General features: G+C 39.0%; 1 protein-coding gene across 1 annotated transcript; it reads left to right on the top strand.

The window, feature by feature from the left end:
- Nucleotides 1-773: 773 nt before the first annotated feature.
- si:dkey-16l2.16 (ras-related protein Rab-35) lies at nucleotides 774-18,148 on the top strand. The gene is made up of 6 exons (XM_061712209.1): nucleotides 774-1,558; nucleotides 7,265-7,315; nucleotides 11,951-12,074; nucleotides 12,171-12,295; nucleotides 15,084-15,208; nucleotides 16,618-18,148. Exons 1-6 carry the CDS (start codon nucleotides 1,504-1,506, stop codon nucleotides 16,765-16,767), a joined length of 630 nt encoding a protein of 209 aa, XP_061568193.1. The 5' UTR covers nucleotides 774-1,503; the 3' UTR covers nucleotides 16,768-18,148.
- The last annotated feature ends 417 nt before the right edge of the window (nucleotides 18,149-18,565 follow it).

Raw genomic sequence — 18,565 nt, 5'->3', positions numbered from 1 at the left:
TGGATTTGCTCCCAGAGATTTGCTTTATGATGAACCAAAACATGACTTTTAAATCAAGGTATGGCACTTTTAAAAAGGATATTTTCCTTTAGTTTTACACGAAATGTCAGGACAGTTTTGGCTGTTACATCCTTAAACAACACTAAAGAAATGAAACGAGAGAATCGTCCTCTAGACTCCAGAACTACAAGATCGATAACTCTTCAAATGCGCGTTGCCCAAAATAAATGCTGCGTATTTAATGTTACGCTATACTTAAACAAGTCAAATGTGCTTAGTTTAACTGACTATTACTGTGTAAAATAGCGGAACTTGGCTGGCTGATGTTACGACAGTTTTCCATGAAAACAGGAAAGACTGGGACCTTACGGCTAAAGGCTGATTTATGGTTCTGCGTTAAATTGACGCAGAGCTTACGCCATACCCTACGGCTAGGATATTAGAGCAATGAAGAGATGTGAATGAATGGAAAGGTTGTCCACATGTTAAGAATTATGACATGGGGTCCTGTAGGATGAAAAAAAAAACACACTGATTGGGAGCTTTTGTCACAGTTTCTGGAGTACAGTAGCTGTCTCAGCTAAATTATAGGATGAGAGGATAAAGCAGAGTGAGGAACTTATCTTTAGTGACTCAGCTGTTTGAAGGGCTGCCAGGAAGGATAGGAGGGGGCTAGGCTGTACACACACCATAAAACAAACAAACAAATTCACTGATAATCATATTAATATGGCTGGGTCTAACCTCTCGTTTCCTCTGTGTCTTTGTTTAGCACCTTTGCATCCTGAACAGAAGAAGTGAGCCATTTTTGTGACAAGAAACAGGGAAGAGGTCGCTTTTTGCCCAACTGCTTGAGGAAGTGAAATAAACGGATCAATTAAAGGAACCTTCGCTTAGCTGCAGTGGAAAAGAGGAACATCTCTGTTTTTTTTGGCATTTTTACAAAAAGGGATAGAGTTATGAGTTCAAAGTAGTAAGTCATTTATGACCCCTACTACAACTACAAAATATCCCCACCATGGAGACTTGAAGAGTGTATGCTCGATGTGGGACTACAACCGCAGGTGGGAGTGGATCCTGCATTGACAAAACTGGAAGTCCCCTGCAGCAGCGTCACTGGGTGTAACTGGAACTAAGGTGGAACCATGCAGCCAATGTTGGCACACGAGCATGAATCATAGATGCAGAGTTCTTCCAAAAAGGCCACGCGTTTTGCCTGTTGCTGCGTTTGTTTTATACTGAAACCAGAGAGGATGTTGTGAACATCTGAAGTGAAACCGTGGCACAAAGCCAAACATAAAACAAGACATTCTACCAGAAATGTCCTTCTGACCAGAGAATAATGCCGGTGATCCGTGGAGAAACTCTTCAGCCGTTCTCACCTGGTCATATCCAGAAGTGGAACTAAGCAAAAACAAAACTGTATGTGCACGTGCAAAGAAGGGAGATCCCCTCTTCCTATGAAACTGGTTTTACTGGGAAATTCAATAAGAGACCCTTCAAATGGCAGGGAAAGACTACAATCATCTCTTTAAGCTGCTCATCATTGGAGACTCCAGTTAGTATATTTGATTCATTTAAAACTAATCGTCTGTCAAAGTATGTTGTTTACATAATTCTGGTTTGGATCTCTAATATGACTTATCTTTCAGATCTTTAAAATGATCACTTTTAGAAATCCTGTTTTTTTTTTTTTTTTTTTTTTTTTTTTTTTACAAGCCTTTGCTTTTTGCCTTGATGCCTGCTGTTTTGTCTGCTCTGCAGAACAGATTGTGTGCAAGGTTGGTATGACCCTCAAAGAACATGCACATTGAATGGAAAATTTTGCAGACTGAATTTAAGAGGAAGAGGTCAACACTACAAGCCTCACACATTTATTCTTTTTTCTGTCAGATTTAACAGAGTAGAGTCTTTGTCTTGTTTTTGTGGTCCTGTAGGTCTTCAGGCTTTTATGCACAGCAGACTGGTTCGTTACTAACAAAAAAAAACACATACCAGGTAGTGTGTGATATTTTTCTCATGTGAAAGAATAATAGGACTGCAAATTGACAGGTCTGAGCTACTGTCCTTGTATTGATGACTAATCCAGGGTTAATGGTAGACGGTGATAGACACTCCCTAGTATGTTTGGCAGATGAGTTGTACCTAAGTTTGTTGCAGAAAACCAAGATTTGCGGATGTTTATTTTAAGTTTTCAACCCCTCACATTCTTTAATTCATTTGCCTGGGACTAATCGGACCAAATTTGAAAATCCACTCTCGGGGCCCTTTGTTAAGTACACCTGATACAAATAGACTCGCCATTTATCAGATGTACCTAATACTGTAATGCGGCTGGTGACTGTAATTAAACGTAGTAAATAGAGTTGGACTGTTTTGGAATTTACTTATCGGTAAAAAGCCTTAAAGTGGCCTTTGTTGTCAGTTGGTGCAATATAAATAAAGTTAAATTTGAATTGCCAATTGAAAATGGTTAACTACTTCATCATTTCTTGGTTCAATAGTGTGCGAGAGGCAGCAGTCTAAACTTTGTGGAGAGTGAAGCAGATGACTGGTCTGGAGTCTGACCGCAGTGGGAGTCGACTGGCTTTAGTCGCTTGGTTGAGAGCTGGAATCGAGATATTAGTGGCTCGTTTGTCTGCTTGTCAAAGTGATAACATAAATAACCAGGAAGTCTCATATCAGGAGGAGGAACATCTATGCTAGAGCTTGGATTGTTGGAGTATAGACACATGAGGGAACCCCATGTTCTTCTCTAGTTCCAGTCGAATAATCTGTTTCTGAAACTGATTCGCCACAGTTTGTAGGATGTCATTTAACCTGCAGCTTGTCGTCTCTTGACGGCTTACAGGGTTGTTAACTGGTAGGATATAATAGGTATTGGATGTAAGTCCGATTCTAAGTTTAACATCATAATGTCTGATTTTTATATATATATATATATATATATATATATATATATATATATATATATATACACATATATACATATATATATATATTACACACACATAAATCCCAAAATATTGAATCAAATCTGAAGAGAGACTTGGAAGAAACTCACCATTAAAATCTTTTTTCACACAGTAAAATCCCAGCAGGAATAGTTTAAGGAATAATATATATTTAGGTTTTCAGAAACAATCTTTTTTTTTTAATATATTTTTTGTTTCATAGAGAACTAATTGAATGCATTTAAACAAAAATTTGTTTAAACGTACTGCACATCATATGTCCTTATCCTTCGATTTATCGGTATGCTCCTGCTTTGTCTGAACTTGTCTTCATTAAGTTGCCTCTGGTCCTCTCAGGAGATTTTAAGCAAACTATTTCAGGTTGGGCTCCTCAGGTTTTTCTTTAATCACACATTTAAAGCTCAGTATGAGTTAAGCCTTCACCTTTTTTGTTTCAATCTTTGTTTCACTTTTCTTGTCGTGCTTTCTCCCAGGCATGTTTTACTGTGAGGAAGGAGGCCATCACTGAGGAAGCAAATCGTCTTCCTGGAAATAAACCTGAGACTTAATAGTCTAGATGGAAAGGGGGGTCCACGCGCACCCCCCGGATTTTTTTATGCCACCTGATTTTTTTTAATCCTTTAAATGTCTAGTTTCAGAATTTGGTCAGTGCCAAGATCAACTAATGTCTGAAAGGCTTCGTTTTTACACTTAATTGCATCTAACTCCAGACCAGAAAATTGAAATTTGAGATTGGCAAAGTAGCATATCCTATCATACATACAAGCCACAGAGACTAATAAACACATTTATTTTTGCTGCAACCACCTAGCAACGACCAAAACAACCTAGCAACCACCTATCAACAACTTTTAAGACCCTAACTACCCTAGCAACCACCCTAGCAACCACACCTAAAAGAACTTAAAACCTCCTTGGTCTAGAAGGAAAATGGGTTTCAAGGGTAACCCCTATTATTTATGTCATCTACTTTTTGTTATCATCAAAGTGTCTTCTTTCAGAATTTGTCAGGTGCCAACCTGAAATCATCTCCCAAAGGCTTTATTTTTTATCCTTGTACTGCGAACCCCGACCAGAAAACTCTAAACACCGACATAGTATGTGGTGCAACTTTTGTCCTAAACAACTTACAGAGACAAATTAATACATTTTCCAAGCCAACTCTGATAGGCCATCACGTAGCAACCACCTTTAAGACCCTAGCAACGACCCTAGCAACCACCCTAGCAACCGCCTCTGTAAGTTGTTTAGGACAAAAGTTACACCACATTGTAGAGACAAATGAATATATTTACCCAGGCAACTCTGTTAAAATGAACACAATAAAATAATTGTTTATTACATTTGACTACACACTGACTGTTTAAAACAAAAATTGTAAATAAAAAGGCAAAAAATGTGTGTAGGATGCAGTTAACTTGTGACTAATCGTCAAATTCGCCATCACTGAGGAGATCTTCTATCTCTAATTCTTCCATTTCTAAGTCTTCATCATTCTTATACTCGTTGTCCTCTTCATCACCAGATATATACATATGTGTGTATATGTATATATATATATATATATATATATATATATATATATATATATATATATATATATACACACCAGACAGCAATAGCTCCAAGCTTGATGTAATCAAGAGCACCAGGATGGGTGAGTTGAATATTTGTGAGAAAGGCCTCAAACCAGTTCAGGTACCTATGAAAAATGAATCGTTTAAAGATCAACTTAGTAAGCAATTACAAGTTTGTCACTTATTTTTACATTAAGTAATAAAAGAATAAGTTAAAATAGATTATTAATAGATTACCTGGAGTAATTGTGGCCATCATACGTGAAGAAGAGATCCGCCATGGCGCCATTACAGTGATGGAAGAGCTCGAAGTTGTTGGTTTTCACAGCAACATCCATCATGAAGACCAGCCTCGCATGATCCATCACGGAGAGCCAGAACATTCTTGTTTTACCCAGATGTCTTCTGCGTACCTTGTCTTGGTATTGTTGGTACTGACCGATCAGGTTTAGGAGTGAGGGATCCTTCAGAGTGGTGTCAAGGTTCTCCGAAGAGCAGCAGTGGATGAGGTTGATTAGGGTTTCATGTGGGATGTCTGGCTTCTCGTCATCTAGGAAGACATCGAAGAGCAGCCGTTCAAGTGCTTCTGTGACTGCCTTCAGACTAAAGAGAGCCTTGGCATATGATTTCCCACTTAGGATGTGTTTCAGGCAACCACTGGTTGGAAAATGGAAATCTACTATCGACTTCTACACGCCCATCGACCAGCCTATAACAGACAACGCAGTGGTGTAGGAGATCCTCAAGAGGTCTGAGGCAGCAACCGAGGAGGTTGGACAGCCATACACGATCAACACATTTGACCTAGGAGTGGTGATGAAGGCCTGTCCTATAGTATGGAAATATGAGGAGGAATTCAGTAGGCATGTCGTCCTTATTGGCAAGTTCCATACAGCCATGAATTACAAGGGCAGGCTCACTGGCCATAAGTGTCTTGGAGCCGGCTATGCAGAGATCCTCATTGAGGCAGGCCTCGCAACCAGTGGTTGCCTGAAACACATCCTAAGTGGGAAATCATATGCCAAGGCTCTCTTTAGTCTGAAGGCAGTCACAGAAGCACTTGAACGGCTGCTCTTCGATGTCTTCCTAGATGACGAGAAGCCAGACATCCCACATGACCCTAATCAACCTCATCCACTGCTGCTCTTCGGAGAACCTTGACACCACTCTGAAGGATCCCTCACTCCTAAACCTGATCGGTCAGTACCAACAATACCAAGACAAGGTACGCAGAAGACATCTGGGTAAAACAAGAATGTTCTGGCTCTCCGTGATGGATCATGCGAGGCTGGTCTTCATGATGGATGTTGCTGTGAAAACCAACAACTTCGAGCTCTTCCATCACTGTAATGGCGCCATGGCGGATCTCTTCTTCACGTATGATGGCCACAATTACTCCAGGTAATCTATTAATAATCTATTTTAACTTATTCTTTTATTACTTAATGTAAAAATAAGTGACAAACTTGTAATTGCTTACTAAGTTGATCTTTAAACGATTCATTTTTCATAGGTACCTGAACTGGTTTGAGGCCTTTCTCACAAATATTCAACTCACCCATCCTGGTGCTCTTAATTACATCAAGCTTGGAGCTATTGCTGTCTGGTGTGTATATATATATATATATATATATATATATATATATATATATATATATATATATACATATACACACATATGTATATATCTGGTGATGAAGAGGACAACGAGTATAAGAATGATGAAGACTTAGAAATGGAAGAATTAGAGATAGAAGATCTCCTCAGTGATGGCGAATTTGACGATTAGTCACAAGTTAACTGCATCCTACACACATTTTTTGCCTTTTTATTTATGATTTTTGTTTTAAACAGTCAGTGTGTAGTCAAATGTAATAAACAATTATTTTATTGTGTTCATTTTAACAGAGTTGCCTGGGTAAATATATTCATTTGTCTCTACAATGTGGTGTAACTTTTGTCCTAAACAACTTACAGAGGCGGTTGCTAGGGTGGTTGCTAGGGTCGTTGCTAGGGTCTTAAAGGTGGTTGCTACGTGATGGCCTATCAGAGTTGGCTTGGAAAATGTATTAATTTGTCTCTGTAAGTTGTTTAGGACAAAAGTTGCACCACATACTATGTCGGTGTTTAGAGTTTTCTGGTCGGGGTTCGCAGTACAAGGATAAAAAATAAAGCCTTTGGGAGATGATTTCAGGTTGGCACCTGACAAATTCTGAAAGAAGACACTTTGATGATAACAAAAAGTAGATGACATAAATAATAGGGGTTACCCTTGAAACCCATTTTCCTTCTAGACCAAGGAGGTTTTAAGTTCTTTTAGGTGTGGTTGCTAGGGTGGTTGCTAGGGTAGTTAGGGTCTTAAAAGTTGTTGATAGGTGGTTGCTAGATTGTTTTGGTCATTGCTAGGTGGTTGCAGCAAAAATAAATGTGTTTATTAGTCTCTGTGGCTTGTATGTATGATAGGATATGCTACTTTGCCAATCTCAAATTTCAATTTTCTGGTCTGGAGTTAGATGCAATTAAGTGTAAAAACGAAGCCTTTCAGACATTAGTTGATCTTGGCACTGACCAAATTCTGAAACTAGACATTTAAAGGATTAAAAAAAATCAGGTGGCATAAAAAAATCCGGGGGGTGCGCGTGGACCCCCCTTTCCATCTAGACTATAACTGGTTTAACTCGCTCCCTAATCTGATCTCTGTTCCTCCCACAGATGTGGGGAAAAGCAGCCTCCTGCTCCGCTTTGCCGACAACTCCTTCTCTGGTGAGTTGCTTTATAAGAACTGTCCTGACATGTTTGGAGCTTCATTGGAAACCCTCTTTTTTTGGTGATATTTTAGGGATAAGGCAGCCTGTATATTAAATGATATTAAAACATCCAGATTAGATGTAGTGTCAGACATGTTATCACTTAATTGGATGTACCAGAATATTCTTCAGTTAAATGAAGACAAAACAGAAATAAGTGTTTGGAACCAAGGAAGAAAGATTAAAAGTCAGCACTCAGCTTCAAGCAGTAAAGCTAAAAACAAATAGCCAAGCCAGAAGTCTGGGAGTGGTTCTGGACTTAGACCTGAATTTTTCAGCCCATTATCACCTAAAGTAACATATAGAGGATTAAAAGACTGAGGATAACTTGTCCATCCTTTTATCTTGAGTAGACTGGACGACTGTAACGCTGTTCTCACGTGTCTCCCAAAAAAAATCCATCACACAGCTGCAGTTAGTTCAGAAAGCTGCCGCCCGAGTCCTCACTAAGACCACCAGAGTGGACCATATAACTCCAGTTCTTAGATCTTTACACTGGCTTCCTGTCTGTCACAGAAAAGATTTTAAAATCCTGCTCTTGGTTTATAAATCTCTGAATGGTCGAGGGCCAAAATACATCTCTGATCTCCCGGTCCATTATGACCTTGGTTGGTCGGGGTCACACCTACTTTCTGTACCCACAGTTGGAACCAAACACGGTGAGGCAGCATCCAGCATTTATGCTCCCCACCTGTGGAACAAACTCCCAGAATGCATCAGGGCTGCTGAAACTGTGTTGCTATAAGTCATTGAAGTCAGTTATTTACTGCTGCATTTCAATAACCCACCAAAATGCACTGCAACCATTAGTTCTTGCATCTCATTTGTTTAATTCTTTTTGACTTATATCCGTCTGTTAGGGGTGTAACGGTATACAAAATCACTCGGTACAGTAAGGGGGAAAAAACACAACATAAAAATTGCTTTTCTTTTAATTTTCAAAGAGTTTTACATTTTCCTATTAAAAAAAAAAATATATATATATAAATTATTTTAGTTTATTTGTTCGCACATATTAAAAACAAATCCAAAAATAGTGACAATACAATAATTAGTGCAGTGCAGATGAGAAAAAAGAAAACCAAGGTGGGCTTATGAAGGATTCTCACCAGTGATAAATACAAATAATAAGTAAACAAGGTAATCAAACTTTACAAAAGCAACACATAAATAGGAATAAAAAATAGAATACTGCTTAAATTTATTAACAAGTCCTCCAATAAATAAAATATTCTCAAAATAAACTAAATGTAAAACGTGATCCGCCGCTATCAAAACACCAATGGCATTAGTTATTGTTTTAGCCTGATCTGATTGACTGGGAAAAGCCTGTTTAAATGTCAAAGGCAGCAGTGCCGTTTTTTTTTCCCTTGCGGCAGCAATTTTCACATTTGCCTGGTGCCATTTCAAATGTTTTGAGGTTTGACGTGTTGCCAGAAACATGCCCGATTGCTGGTGAACAACGTTGGCACACTGCTTTCGTCTTATCTACTCGTCTGTCTGTTTTTCACCGGGAAACCGAAGTGTTCCCAAACAGGAGACCTTAAAGATAAGTGAGGGTCTTCAAGCTCCGGCTTTTTGTTTGCATCAGTCATGATGGCTGCTAGCAGGGGGGAAAAAATCACGTGCAAGTCCGGTGCTGACTACAAACTTCCTGTCCGCCACTTAAGATATCTGTGTGGGAACTCTGACTTGAAGTATGCTCTGTGCGGAAAACAAGCCTGTTAATTAGCTTCTGTTAAACATTTGTATTCGGATCGGTACACATCTGCACCGTACTGACGGTACGAATGCGTGTACTGTTACACCCCTACTGTCTTTATTTATTGCTTTTAAACTCTTTTCTACAATGGTACTTTTAAATTTGAGTTTCAAAATGTAATCATATTTTAAATCCTGTAAACTCTGTCTGGGTTAGAGTACCTCGGGGTTGAGAATTTTATTTTATTTAATTGCTTTTTTTTGTTTAAACTTTAAATCATGCTTTTTATTTATGTTTTAATATCTTTGTAAAGCACTGTGAATCACCTTGTTGTTTATTTTATTTATTTAACCTTTTGTTTAACCAGGAAGTCCCATTGAGATACCAGATCTCTTTTGCAAGGAAGACCTGGCCAAGACAACAGCAGCAATAAAATACACAATACAAAATACATCACTCAAAAACCACATCAAACAGTATATCCATTCTACAGATGATAACTACATTCTTCAAGTAAATTGTTTCTTAACAAAGATTTAAATTCGCAATTTGTTGAATAGTGCTATAGAAATAAACTTGCTTTGCATTAATATGCCTCCAAAAACTCCCCTCAAAAAACTGCACAGAATGAACAACTTTGTGTGGCATTTCCTCTCGTGGCTGCACTTGAGATGCAGTCTCAAGCACGGATGAGGGGGTTTAAAATCAAACTGGTTCCTTGTTTGTTAAAATAAAGAATTTATCCATTTGTGCCCCTCTGTCCTGGATCCTCCTGCTGTGGATCTGAGACCTGATTTCAGCATCGTAAGGGGCGTCATAACTGCTAAAATTGAGCTGGGGGGAAGAAAGTAAACAAGTCAGGAGAAGAAAATCTCTGGCACAATATAAAAAGGGTCATGACCCAAGTCCTTCTGTGGATCAAATGAAAAGTAAACAAGGAAGTCATGAAGGACTGTGTACAAGAGAAGGCCGTCATCCATTAGTTTGTGAACTGGAGAGCTGGGGTTATTAATTTTCTTTAAAGATTTTTTTTAAAGTGTACAGACAGGAAGGGAGTAGAGAGGGAGAATGAGGACATGCAGCAAAGGGCTGCAGGCCGGGAGTGGAACCTGCAACTGCTGCAGCAGTACATGGGCTTCTTTCTCTAACCACCGCGCCAGCCAGCGGCCCTGAGCTGGGGTTATTCCTGGTGTCTGATTCAACAAAAGTAAGGAATTAGTGTTGCAGCTGTTCCTAAAGACTCATCTTGAGTTGAGGATTTAACGCGACAGCTGTGAAGAAAGAATGCCAGATATTTTTTTTTCTTTCCGTTCCATCCCAGCTGGGAAGAACTAAAATGTGATGAGAAAAAGGAAGGGAAGTATAAAGATGTACCTAAATTTGTTTAGCAAACTTGCTGCTTCAGAGCTCTTGGAGCTTTTTTTTGTCTGTTTTCATGTCATACTAAAAAACATTTAGATGAGGATCCGCCCCACTTGTTGATCACATCAGAAGATTTCACTGTAAGATGATAGATTTAATGGGTAACTGTTCCCCCACCTCCGGATCTCCTGAACAGGTGGAAGGGCACTTCAACAGAGCACACAACCTTGCACCATTGTAGTCCAATTTTTGTATTTCCCGCTGAATTTCAGTCTGTCAGGATGTTTTTTGTGGAGGGAGGTGGCTTCCTTTCTTAACACCAGGCCGTTGTTCAGACGTCTTCGCCTCACTCTGCATGCGGATTCTTCCCACCCACCAGCTGCTATTGTTGAGCAAGCCCTGCAGTGCTGTTGAAACAGCTCTTCTGCTGAATCCTCACAAGGAAGCAGTTGTGGGGCTTGCTGAACACTCTTGGACATCCTGACAGGTTTTTCACTGTAGTGGCTGCACATATTTGACACCAGAACGCAGTGAAGCCTTGACTGCTTTTCTTTTGTACTTTAACATGCTGATCAGAGGATTACTGAAATTATGTGAATGTTGTTCTGGGGTCAAAATACAACTACAATAAGATTTTTGTGCTAGAGTTAGACTTTTATGCCAATTAATCTATCTTAATATATGAGTTTACACAACAATCTAGAAACAATGTGAGTCTGAAGCAGCAGAAACATGTGAAACACAATTTGCGTCGCTTCCAAAATTATTTGGCCCTGGCTGTAGAAGCAGAGAGATGAGAAACAGTCTTTGTCTTCCCACCCTTCACCAGCTGGGTTGGAATGACACTTAATATCTCAGGCCCTGTGAGCAGACTGGAAGTGAGCAGGAAGGGTGTGAAGGGCTGAAACTAAAGTGAGCTAGCCAGTTCTGATTAGGAGACATAAAGAAGTGAAAGCATTTGTACTGTTGAGGGAGGAGGCTTTAACTGGCAACAAGAATGCTTAGTTTAGTCTTCTTACAGTCACTTTATAGTTGGTACAGGTGGTTGTTTAAACCTTTTGCTAGGGCTGGGCGATTTTGGACAAAAATAAAATCCCCAATTTTTTTTCTCTGAAAACCCGATTTTCGATTTCGATTTTTTTGGTAAAACTACAAAAGACAATGGGATAAATTGTTTCAAATATTTTATCTTTTATTTTTAAAGAAAAATAGCAAACAAATGTCCCTATTGGGAATGAAGTGCAATTGAAAGATACTGTAAATCCTCCTTGAGTTTAGTAAAGTGACAACATTTACAATTTTCTTGACAAAACAAAGATGACTAGACGAACTCTGTCTGTAATGCAGCCAGCTGCAAAAAATGAAAATCGATTTTCCGATTTTCCTTTTTTTAACATCGTCTTGATTAATAAATCCGATTTAGATTTAAAATCGATTAATCGCACAGCCCTAGTTCAGGCTCATCTTTTCTGTAACTCACGAGATTTGTGTCGGTGAGATTTGTGACAGTCATTTGGTCTCCCACAGGCAGCTACATCACCACCATCGGCGTGGACTTCAAGATCCGAACGGTGGACATCGATGGTGAGCGGGTGAAGCTGCAGATCTGGGACACGGCTGGGCAAGAGCGATTCAGAACCATCACCTCAACGTAAATGGAGAACTTTGGGTTTTCTGTATGCCTGAACATAAAGCTGCAACGCCATCACGAGGTCCTGAGTTAATCATTCTTCTGTCGTTCCTGCAGGTACTACAGGAACACCCACGGTGTCATCATTGTTTACGATGTGACTAATCCAGAGTCGTTTGTAAATGTGAAGAGGTGGTTGAATGAAATTTCCCAGAACTGTGACACCGTCTGCAAGATTCTGGGTGAGTTGGTTGCACTAATGGAGACACTTGACGGCTTTTCTTTCTGCAGCTTGGGTGAGACCAGGGGCGGATCTAGAAAAATATTTATGGGGTGGCGAGAGGGGGGCAGGAATTTTTGAGGGGTGGCAACATATGGCAGACGTATGTATGTGTATGTGTGTGTGTGTGTGTGTGTGTGTGTATATATATATATATATATATATATATATATATATATATATATATATATATATATATATACACACACACACACACACACACGCACACTGAGGCAGTTTGATGAGAAATAGTAGACAATATAATTTACACTCAAGTATTTCTGCTTGCAGGACTTTATACATAACTTAGAATATGAATCCCACATGCAGGACTGTCTCAGAAAATTAGAATATTGTGATTTTCTGTAATGCAATTACAAAAATGTCATACATTCTGGATTCATTACAAATCAACTGAAATATTGCAAGGCTTTTATTATTTTAATATTGCTGATCATGGCTTACAGCTTATGATGGGGTTATGGTTACCCAGCAGGTGTAACATAGACAGAAAAACACCCTTTTTTCTGAGTCTAGAGACTCCCTGTGACCCCGCTGTGCTGTTTTCTGTGGCTGTTAGGACTAAAATTTCAGCTAATGTTTTAATGTAGTATTGATTTTCAGCCACCTGCTTCTTTTTTTGCTCATCCATTAGCCCAAACATTGAGCTATTTTTATCCACATTTTTCTTGTTCTCTGTCCATGCTAACATTGCATTGACATGGCCTTCAGATCTGGCATGAGAACAGAAACCACAGTCTTTCATTGTAGCTTTTTTCCAGTTGCGATAACCCTCAGATGAGGTGAAAACAGTCTTTGGAGCGTCGGGGAGGGAAAAATGCCTACACGCAAAACAGTAAGCTTTAGATTGCGAATATTCTAACCAGGGGTGAGATTTGTACCAGTCAGTGCGGAAGCTTCTCCTGGCTCCTCCCTGGAGGGTCTTCGGGAAACTTTCCCGCTTTGGCTGTGCTGGCACCTCATACCTGGACTTGGATACATCTAGAAGATGGAGGGGAGGAAAGATTCAAACTGCACTGCATCTGCACTAATTTTACAATATAACAACTGACAACAATTAGTTATAACCAGTACTCGAGTTGTAAAAAAAAAAATCAGGGGGGATGGTGGATTTTATCATATGGGGACAGATAATTTGTGCTGATTACAAATAATATAATATATTACAAATAATAGCACTGACCAAAACACCTGCAGAAATACTACAGGAATGACATAGCAGCAGTTAAATTCAGCCTTCTGTAAGCTTTAAATATCCACTGGGCTTACATCAAATACATCAAACACAACAATAAAAAACACTTTTCTGATCTTATCAATATGCCTCTGTCCTTCACAGGATAAGTAAAATGGATCACTGCAAAAACCCAAAATCTTAACAAGAATATTTGTCTTATTTCTAGTTAAAATGTCTCATTTTAGTAAAAAAAAATCTCATTACACTTAAAACAAGACTCATCACTGGAAAAAACGACAATTTACCTGTTTCAAGTAGATTTTCACTTGAAATAAGTAGAAAAATCTGCCAGTAGAACAAGATTTTATTGCTTGTAATAAGAAGATAAATCTTGTTCCACTGGCAGATTTTCCTACTCATTTCAAGTGAAAATGTACTTGAAACAGGTGAAAATTGTCAAATAAGTTATTTTTCTGGTGATGACTCTAAATGTTGAAATAGCAGTAAAACCACATTCATTGATGAAATTACATAAGGGATGGAAAGGGGGGATGGCAGTTTTACAGGGGGGATGATTTGGACCGTTTTTATTTCAGGAGGGGATGCCATCGCCCCTCATTCCCCCTCAACTACAGTACTGGCTATAACCATCAGACTGTGTAAACACACACTAACATTTTAGTCTGGGAGAGCATTTTAGGTTATTTTAATTTAACCTGAGCAATAGATCTAAATGACATTGTACACAAAATATGAATACTCTGTCCCCATCTCATTACACTTTAACACTTACAAGTTTTCCCAATGATTCATATTTAAGCAAACATGAATATTTGTTTGAAGAAGTCAAAGCAATATCTCTTAAATGCACCTTATTTGATAGATGGTTTTATCAGTTTTTACCTCTTTCCTCCCGTGTCTCCCTTCTTCGCGACTGCAGGCTCCCTCGTTTCGCGCCACTCAGTTTTCCAAACAAAGGAGTCTCGTGCCTCACGTTCTCTCGTGCTGCATTCATTGTAATCAGACATTGGAGCTTCGTGCTCGTAAATGTTAAATTTTCTTTGAATTCATTGCTGCAAACTGGGGTGGCAGCTGGGGTGGCAAGGGTTAATTTTAGGGTGGCATTTGCCACCCCGGTAGATCCGCCCCTGGGTGAGACGATCAATATCACTTGTAACATGATATTTAAACTTTGATCAAACCTCCGAAGATATTCACTTGATTCCTTGCTTATCTTAGTTATTCTGCAATACTTTCACCACAAACGGCTCTTAAAGTGATGTAGTTTACAATAAGGTGCTAAGGAGAATAAGTTGAGTACAGGAAGAGAACACACCTTTGGTTGCACTGCAGGAGTCTTCAAGCAAACATATCAAACTTGTTTTCCTGCAGCTTTTTCACATCTTGATTTCCAAAGAAAAATGCTTCCCGTTTTCCATGTGCTAAGTGAATGTTAAATAGATCAGATAATGGATGTTTTCATTCACCCACCAGGAGTGTAGCTGCAGTTCAAACGGGTTAAAAATATGTTTTTTACTTCTTCTTTTCTCAGTGGGGAACAAAAATGATGATCCTGACAGGAAAAAGGTGGACACCCAGGACGCTGTGCGTTTTGGGGAGTCGGTTGGCGTTCGCGTCTTTGAGACGAGCGCCAAAGAGAACATGAATGTGGAGGAGGTGAGAGACGCTCCGGGACTTCTTAATGAAATCCTTTTCGTCAGTCTTACTTTTACAGTCACTGTTATCGATGTTTGAGTTCATGTTTAGTTTTTAAGAATTCTTCAAGTTGTTTGTAAAGCTGGAACAATATGCAAGTTTCATTTGCAGCTAAATATCTCATTTAAATTTTTTTTTTTTAACTTTTAAAGGTTGTTAATGACTTATGTTTCTTTAGTGTATATAGAGGGGTAATTAACTTATATTTATAGTTTACAGGAGATCTGAGCTCTGAAAACACTGATCAGTGTGTAGCCTTACTTGTTTCCATAACAACGCTGCCTCTGCAGCAGCTGGGGTCATTTCCATATACACATGAACTCATCTGCAAACAGGTTTACGTCTTATAAATTAGAAACAATCAAGCATCTGTGTAAATTATTAATAAATCTGAATGTTTATCTCAAATTTTGGCGTTGAGACTGTTCATATAAGATCTTTGATTACTTTGAATATTTTAAACAGCTTTTAGGAAGAAAAGAATACTGGTATTTAATGTTCTCCCAAAGTCCATCAAAAGAACAGTATTTTACCAACAATAATGCAGCACTGAGCTCTGCTGTTGTAGCATCGTCATGTTAAGGAAAAAAATCACATTTGTTCTAGTCTATCAACTTTGCTGTTACTGTAAGGAAATTAAACACTGACAGTGTTTATTATGGTTAAACATAATGAAAGGTGATGTTTTTAGTTGCGTCCATCCATCGCTGTGTTTGTATGGAACCCTGCGGACGAGTGAACTAACATGAACTGTTAGAGGTGAGAAACTGGCTAAATCTTCTTACTCCCTGGATTTATTAACCAGAGTTCTTTGTGTGGTGTTTTTTTTTTTTTTATAATAGATGTGCACAATGTGATACTTTCACCGGCATGTCTAAAAGGTTACTTTAATTAATATTTGGCACTTGTGTAACATCAATAAAACATTAACATGACTTACATCACATTTGAAAAGTGTAGCAATTGCTCTCTTAAATAGGATATCAATTATTGTCAATTTTATTTATTTTTTTCATTTTAAGTTGACAAAAACACATGCTAACATTTTTTTTTTTTAAGAAAATTGAAATACTCTAAGTGGTGTTTTGTGTTCTTAGCACAATTGTCTAGATTTAGTTTAATTTGTCCAGAATCAGACCACTAACACCACAAGTAACTTAAATTCTTCATTGAACAGACAATCGCCATGCAGATTTGTGTAATAACCACGATGACCGATTCCGATTGAAAATCAATCCAAAAGTTTTATATTGACTATTTACAATAGGGAGATAAGTTAAAAACATGAAAAATAAATGAATTAGATCCATAAATTCTGGGATAACCCTGATGGCCTTTGATGTTGACCTGTGTGTGTGTATTTTGTTCAGATGTTCATGGCCTTCACCCACATGGTGCTGCGGGCCAAGAAGCAGAGCCAGAGCAGAGCCGAGAGGGAGCGGGACCGGGAGAGGGACACGGTCAACATCAACGCCCAGAGAGACCGGGACCGCAGGAAGAGAGGGAAGAAATGCTGCTGAGACGCCAAAGCCACTCATCGCTGCACAAAGAGCGTTCAGATGAGATGGGAACACTGTGCCTTAGGAGATAAGTGTGAATGTGTGCAGTTACTGTTCACGGTGCAAACTGACTGAGGGATTCCTGTCCTCCTGCACCGCACGTAGCAACCCGAACAAGTTAAAGGACCATTCTGGTGTGTTTTCTCCTGCAGTCTGGTTCGGCATCACGCGACTCCAGAGGAACTCGCACCGCAGGTTTCAGGTTGTGTGGATACACTGTTAAAGAGGCTGGACTTCATGCAAACATTTTCACTGTCTCGTCACATTCTTGTATGAGGTTTGTTTGTATACGGGCTCCAAATTGGCCTCAAAGATGTCTCCCTGCCAAAAAAAAAGTTCACAAATCACTTGCCAGACTCGAGACTGACTGTCTGATGAGAAAATGTAAGATTTGACTGTCTGTTTGGTCAACAGGAAGAGAATTTTACTCGTAAAAACAAATTGATCAATGTTTGAGAGATGCCCATCGAGATGGAGTGCTGGTCGCGCTGAAGTAGTTTACCTCAACTCTTGACTCCACGATAGATCAATGAATCTGTTACACAGTTTAAAATTCAGTCAGGGTTTGTAAGAAATTATATTTTGATTGACTTCAGATTAAGCCCCCAAAATAATCGTGTTTTAAACCATAAGCAAACCTGGTTTGTCACGTTTTTCACTGGTCAAATTTGTGAGGAGGGAAAAAGATAAAACTGGAGCTTCTAGCTCACCATCTGAAATGTCCATGTTTGTTCTGTGCTATTCACTAACATTTGTTTTATATTATAGTTTAATAAATTAATCTGATTATTTTCTTCATTAAAGTTGTTAATATTAATCGTAATCTCCTGGAGATCACAGGATCATCCTTAGAGGCTTGGGGCAGTACTTTGTGTGTGTGTGTGTGTGTGTGTGTGTGTTTACATATTCTTGCAGTATTTTAATGTTGCACCAGGAAAACAGTCACATCTCTTTGATTGTAGCGGACACATGTAAAAACACCAGAATGTTCCTTTAACTTCCATCTAGAGCCTGTTACATGTCTTAAAAAAATACTGAAAGTATTTAACCACTAAAGGGAACTGTTGGATGCTAAATCAAAAGCTTACTGTGTGATGAGTTCAGTCCAAACGTCTGCCTGCCTTGTTTCAGTCATAATGAGGCCAGTAATCAAAGACTACAGCAAACTCATTTTGTCTTTTAATGTCAGCCAGCCGCTTTGCAAATGTCTCAATCCAAATAAAGCAATAAATCCAGTGAATGTTTCTTACCAAGTGCAACAATGCTTGAACGTTTTGCTGTTTCTGTTAAAAGTCCATTTTCACATCAGCTTCATCCTGTTTGGGGATCATACAAATATTGAATAACTAAGCAGATAATCTGTCCGTCAAAGATCCAGAGACTCCAACATCTGTCCTACAGATGGTTTAATACCAAAAAAAAGACCTACAAAGATTTTGGTGTTGGAAGTTGAGGAAACAACTCCAGAGCAGCTGGAACTGGACACCCTAATTCAGGTCCTCGGGCTGTTGCCAGGAAGTTTGGATATTTTTCGTGCTGCAGTAAGGACGAGTCATTAAGACTTGGTGGTGAGCCAGGTATGAATCAGGTGTGTCCGAGCAAGAAACATCTGAAACATGCAAGGGAGTGGCCTTGGAGGACCTGGACCGGGGGAACCTGACTTGATACGAGCCAGTGGTACCAGCCACCACACCATCATCCCTTTGAGTCATTTAGTCACTAACTCAAAATGCTTGTTTTTTAGATTGGAGCAAGAAAA

The sequence above is a fragment of the Cololabis saira genome, chromosome 21 (assembly GCF_033807715.1).
Source record: "Cololabis saira isolate AMF1-May2022 chromosome 21, fColSai1.1, whole genome shotgun sequence".
Taxonomy (NCBI): domain Eukaryota; kingdom Metazoa; phylum Chordata; class Actinopteri; order Beloniformes; family Belonidae; genus Cololabis; species Cololabis saira.
This window is presented reverse-complemented; position numbering and strand designations above follow the sequence as displayed.

Coding starts and splice junctions, on each gene's coding strand:
- si:dkey-16l2.16 (XM_061712209.1), top strand. CDS start 1,504: ATGGCAGGGAAAGACTACAATCATCTCTTTAAGCTGCTCATCATTGGA. Junction 1,559..7,264: donor GCTCATCATTGGAGACTCCA/GTTAGTATATTT, acceptor TTCCTCCCACAG/ATGTGGGGAAAAGCAGCCTC. Junction 15,209..16,617: donor AGAACATGAATGTGGAGGAG/GTGAGAGACGCT, acceptor TATTTTGTTCAG/ATGTTCATGGCCTTCACCCA.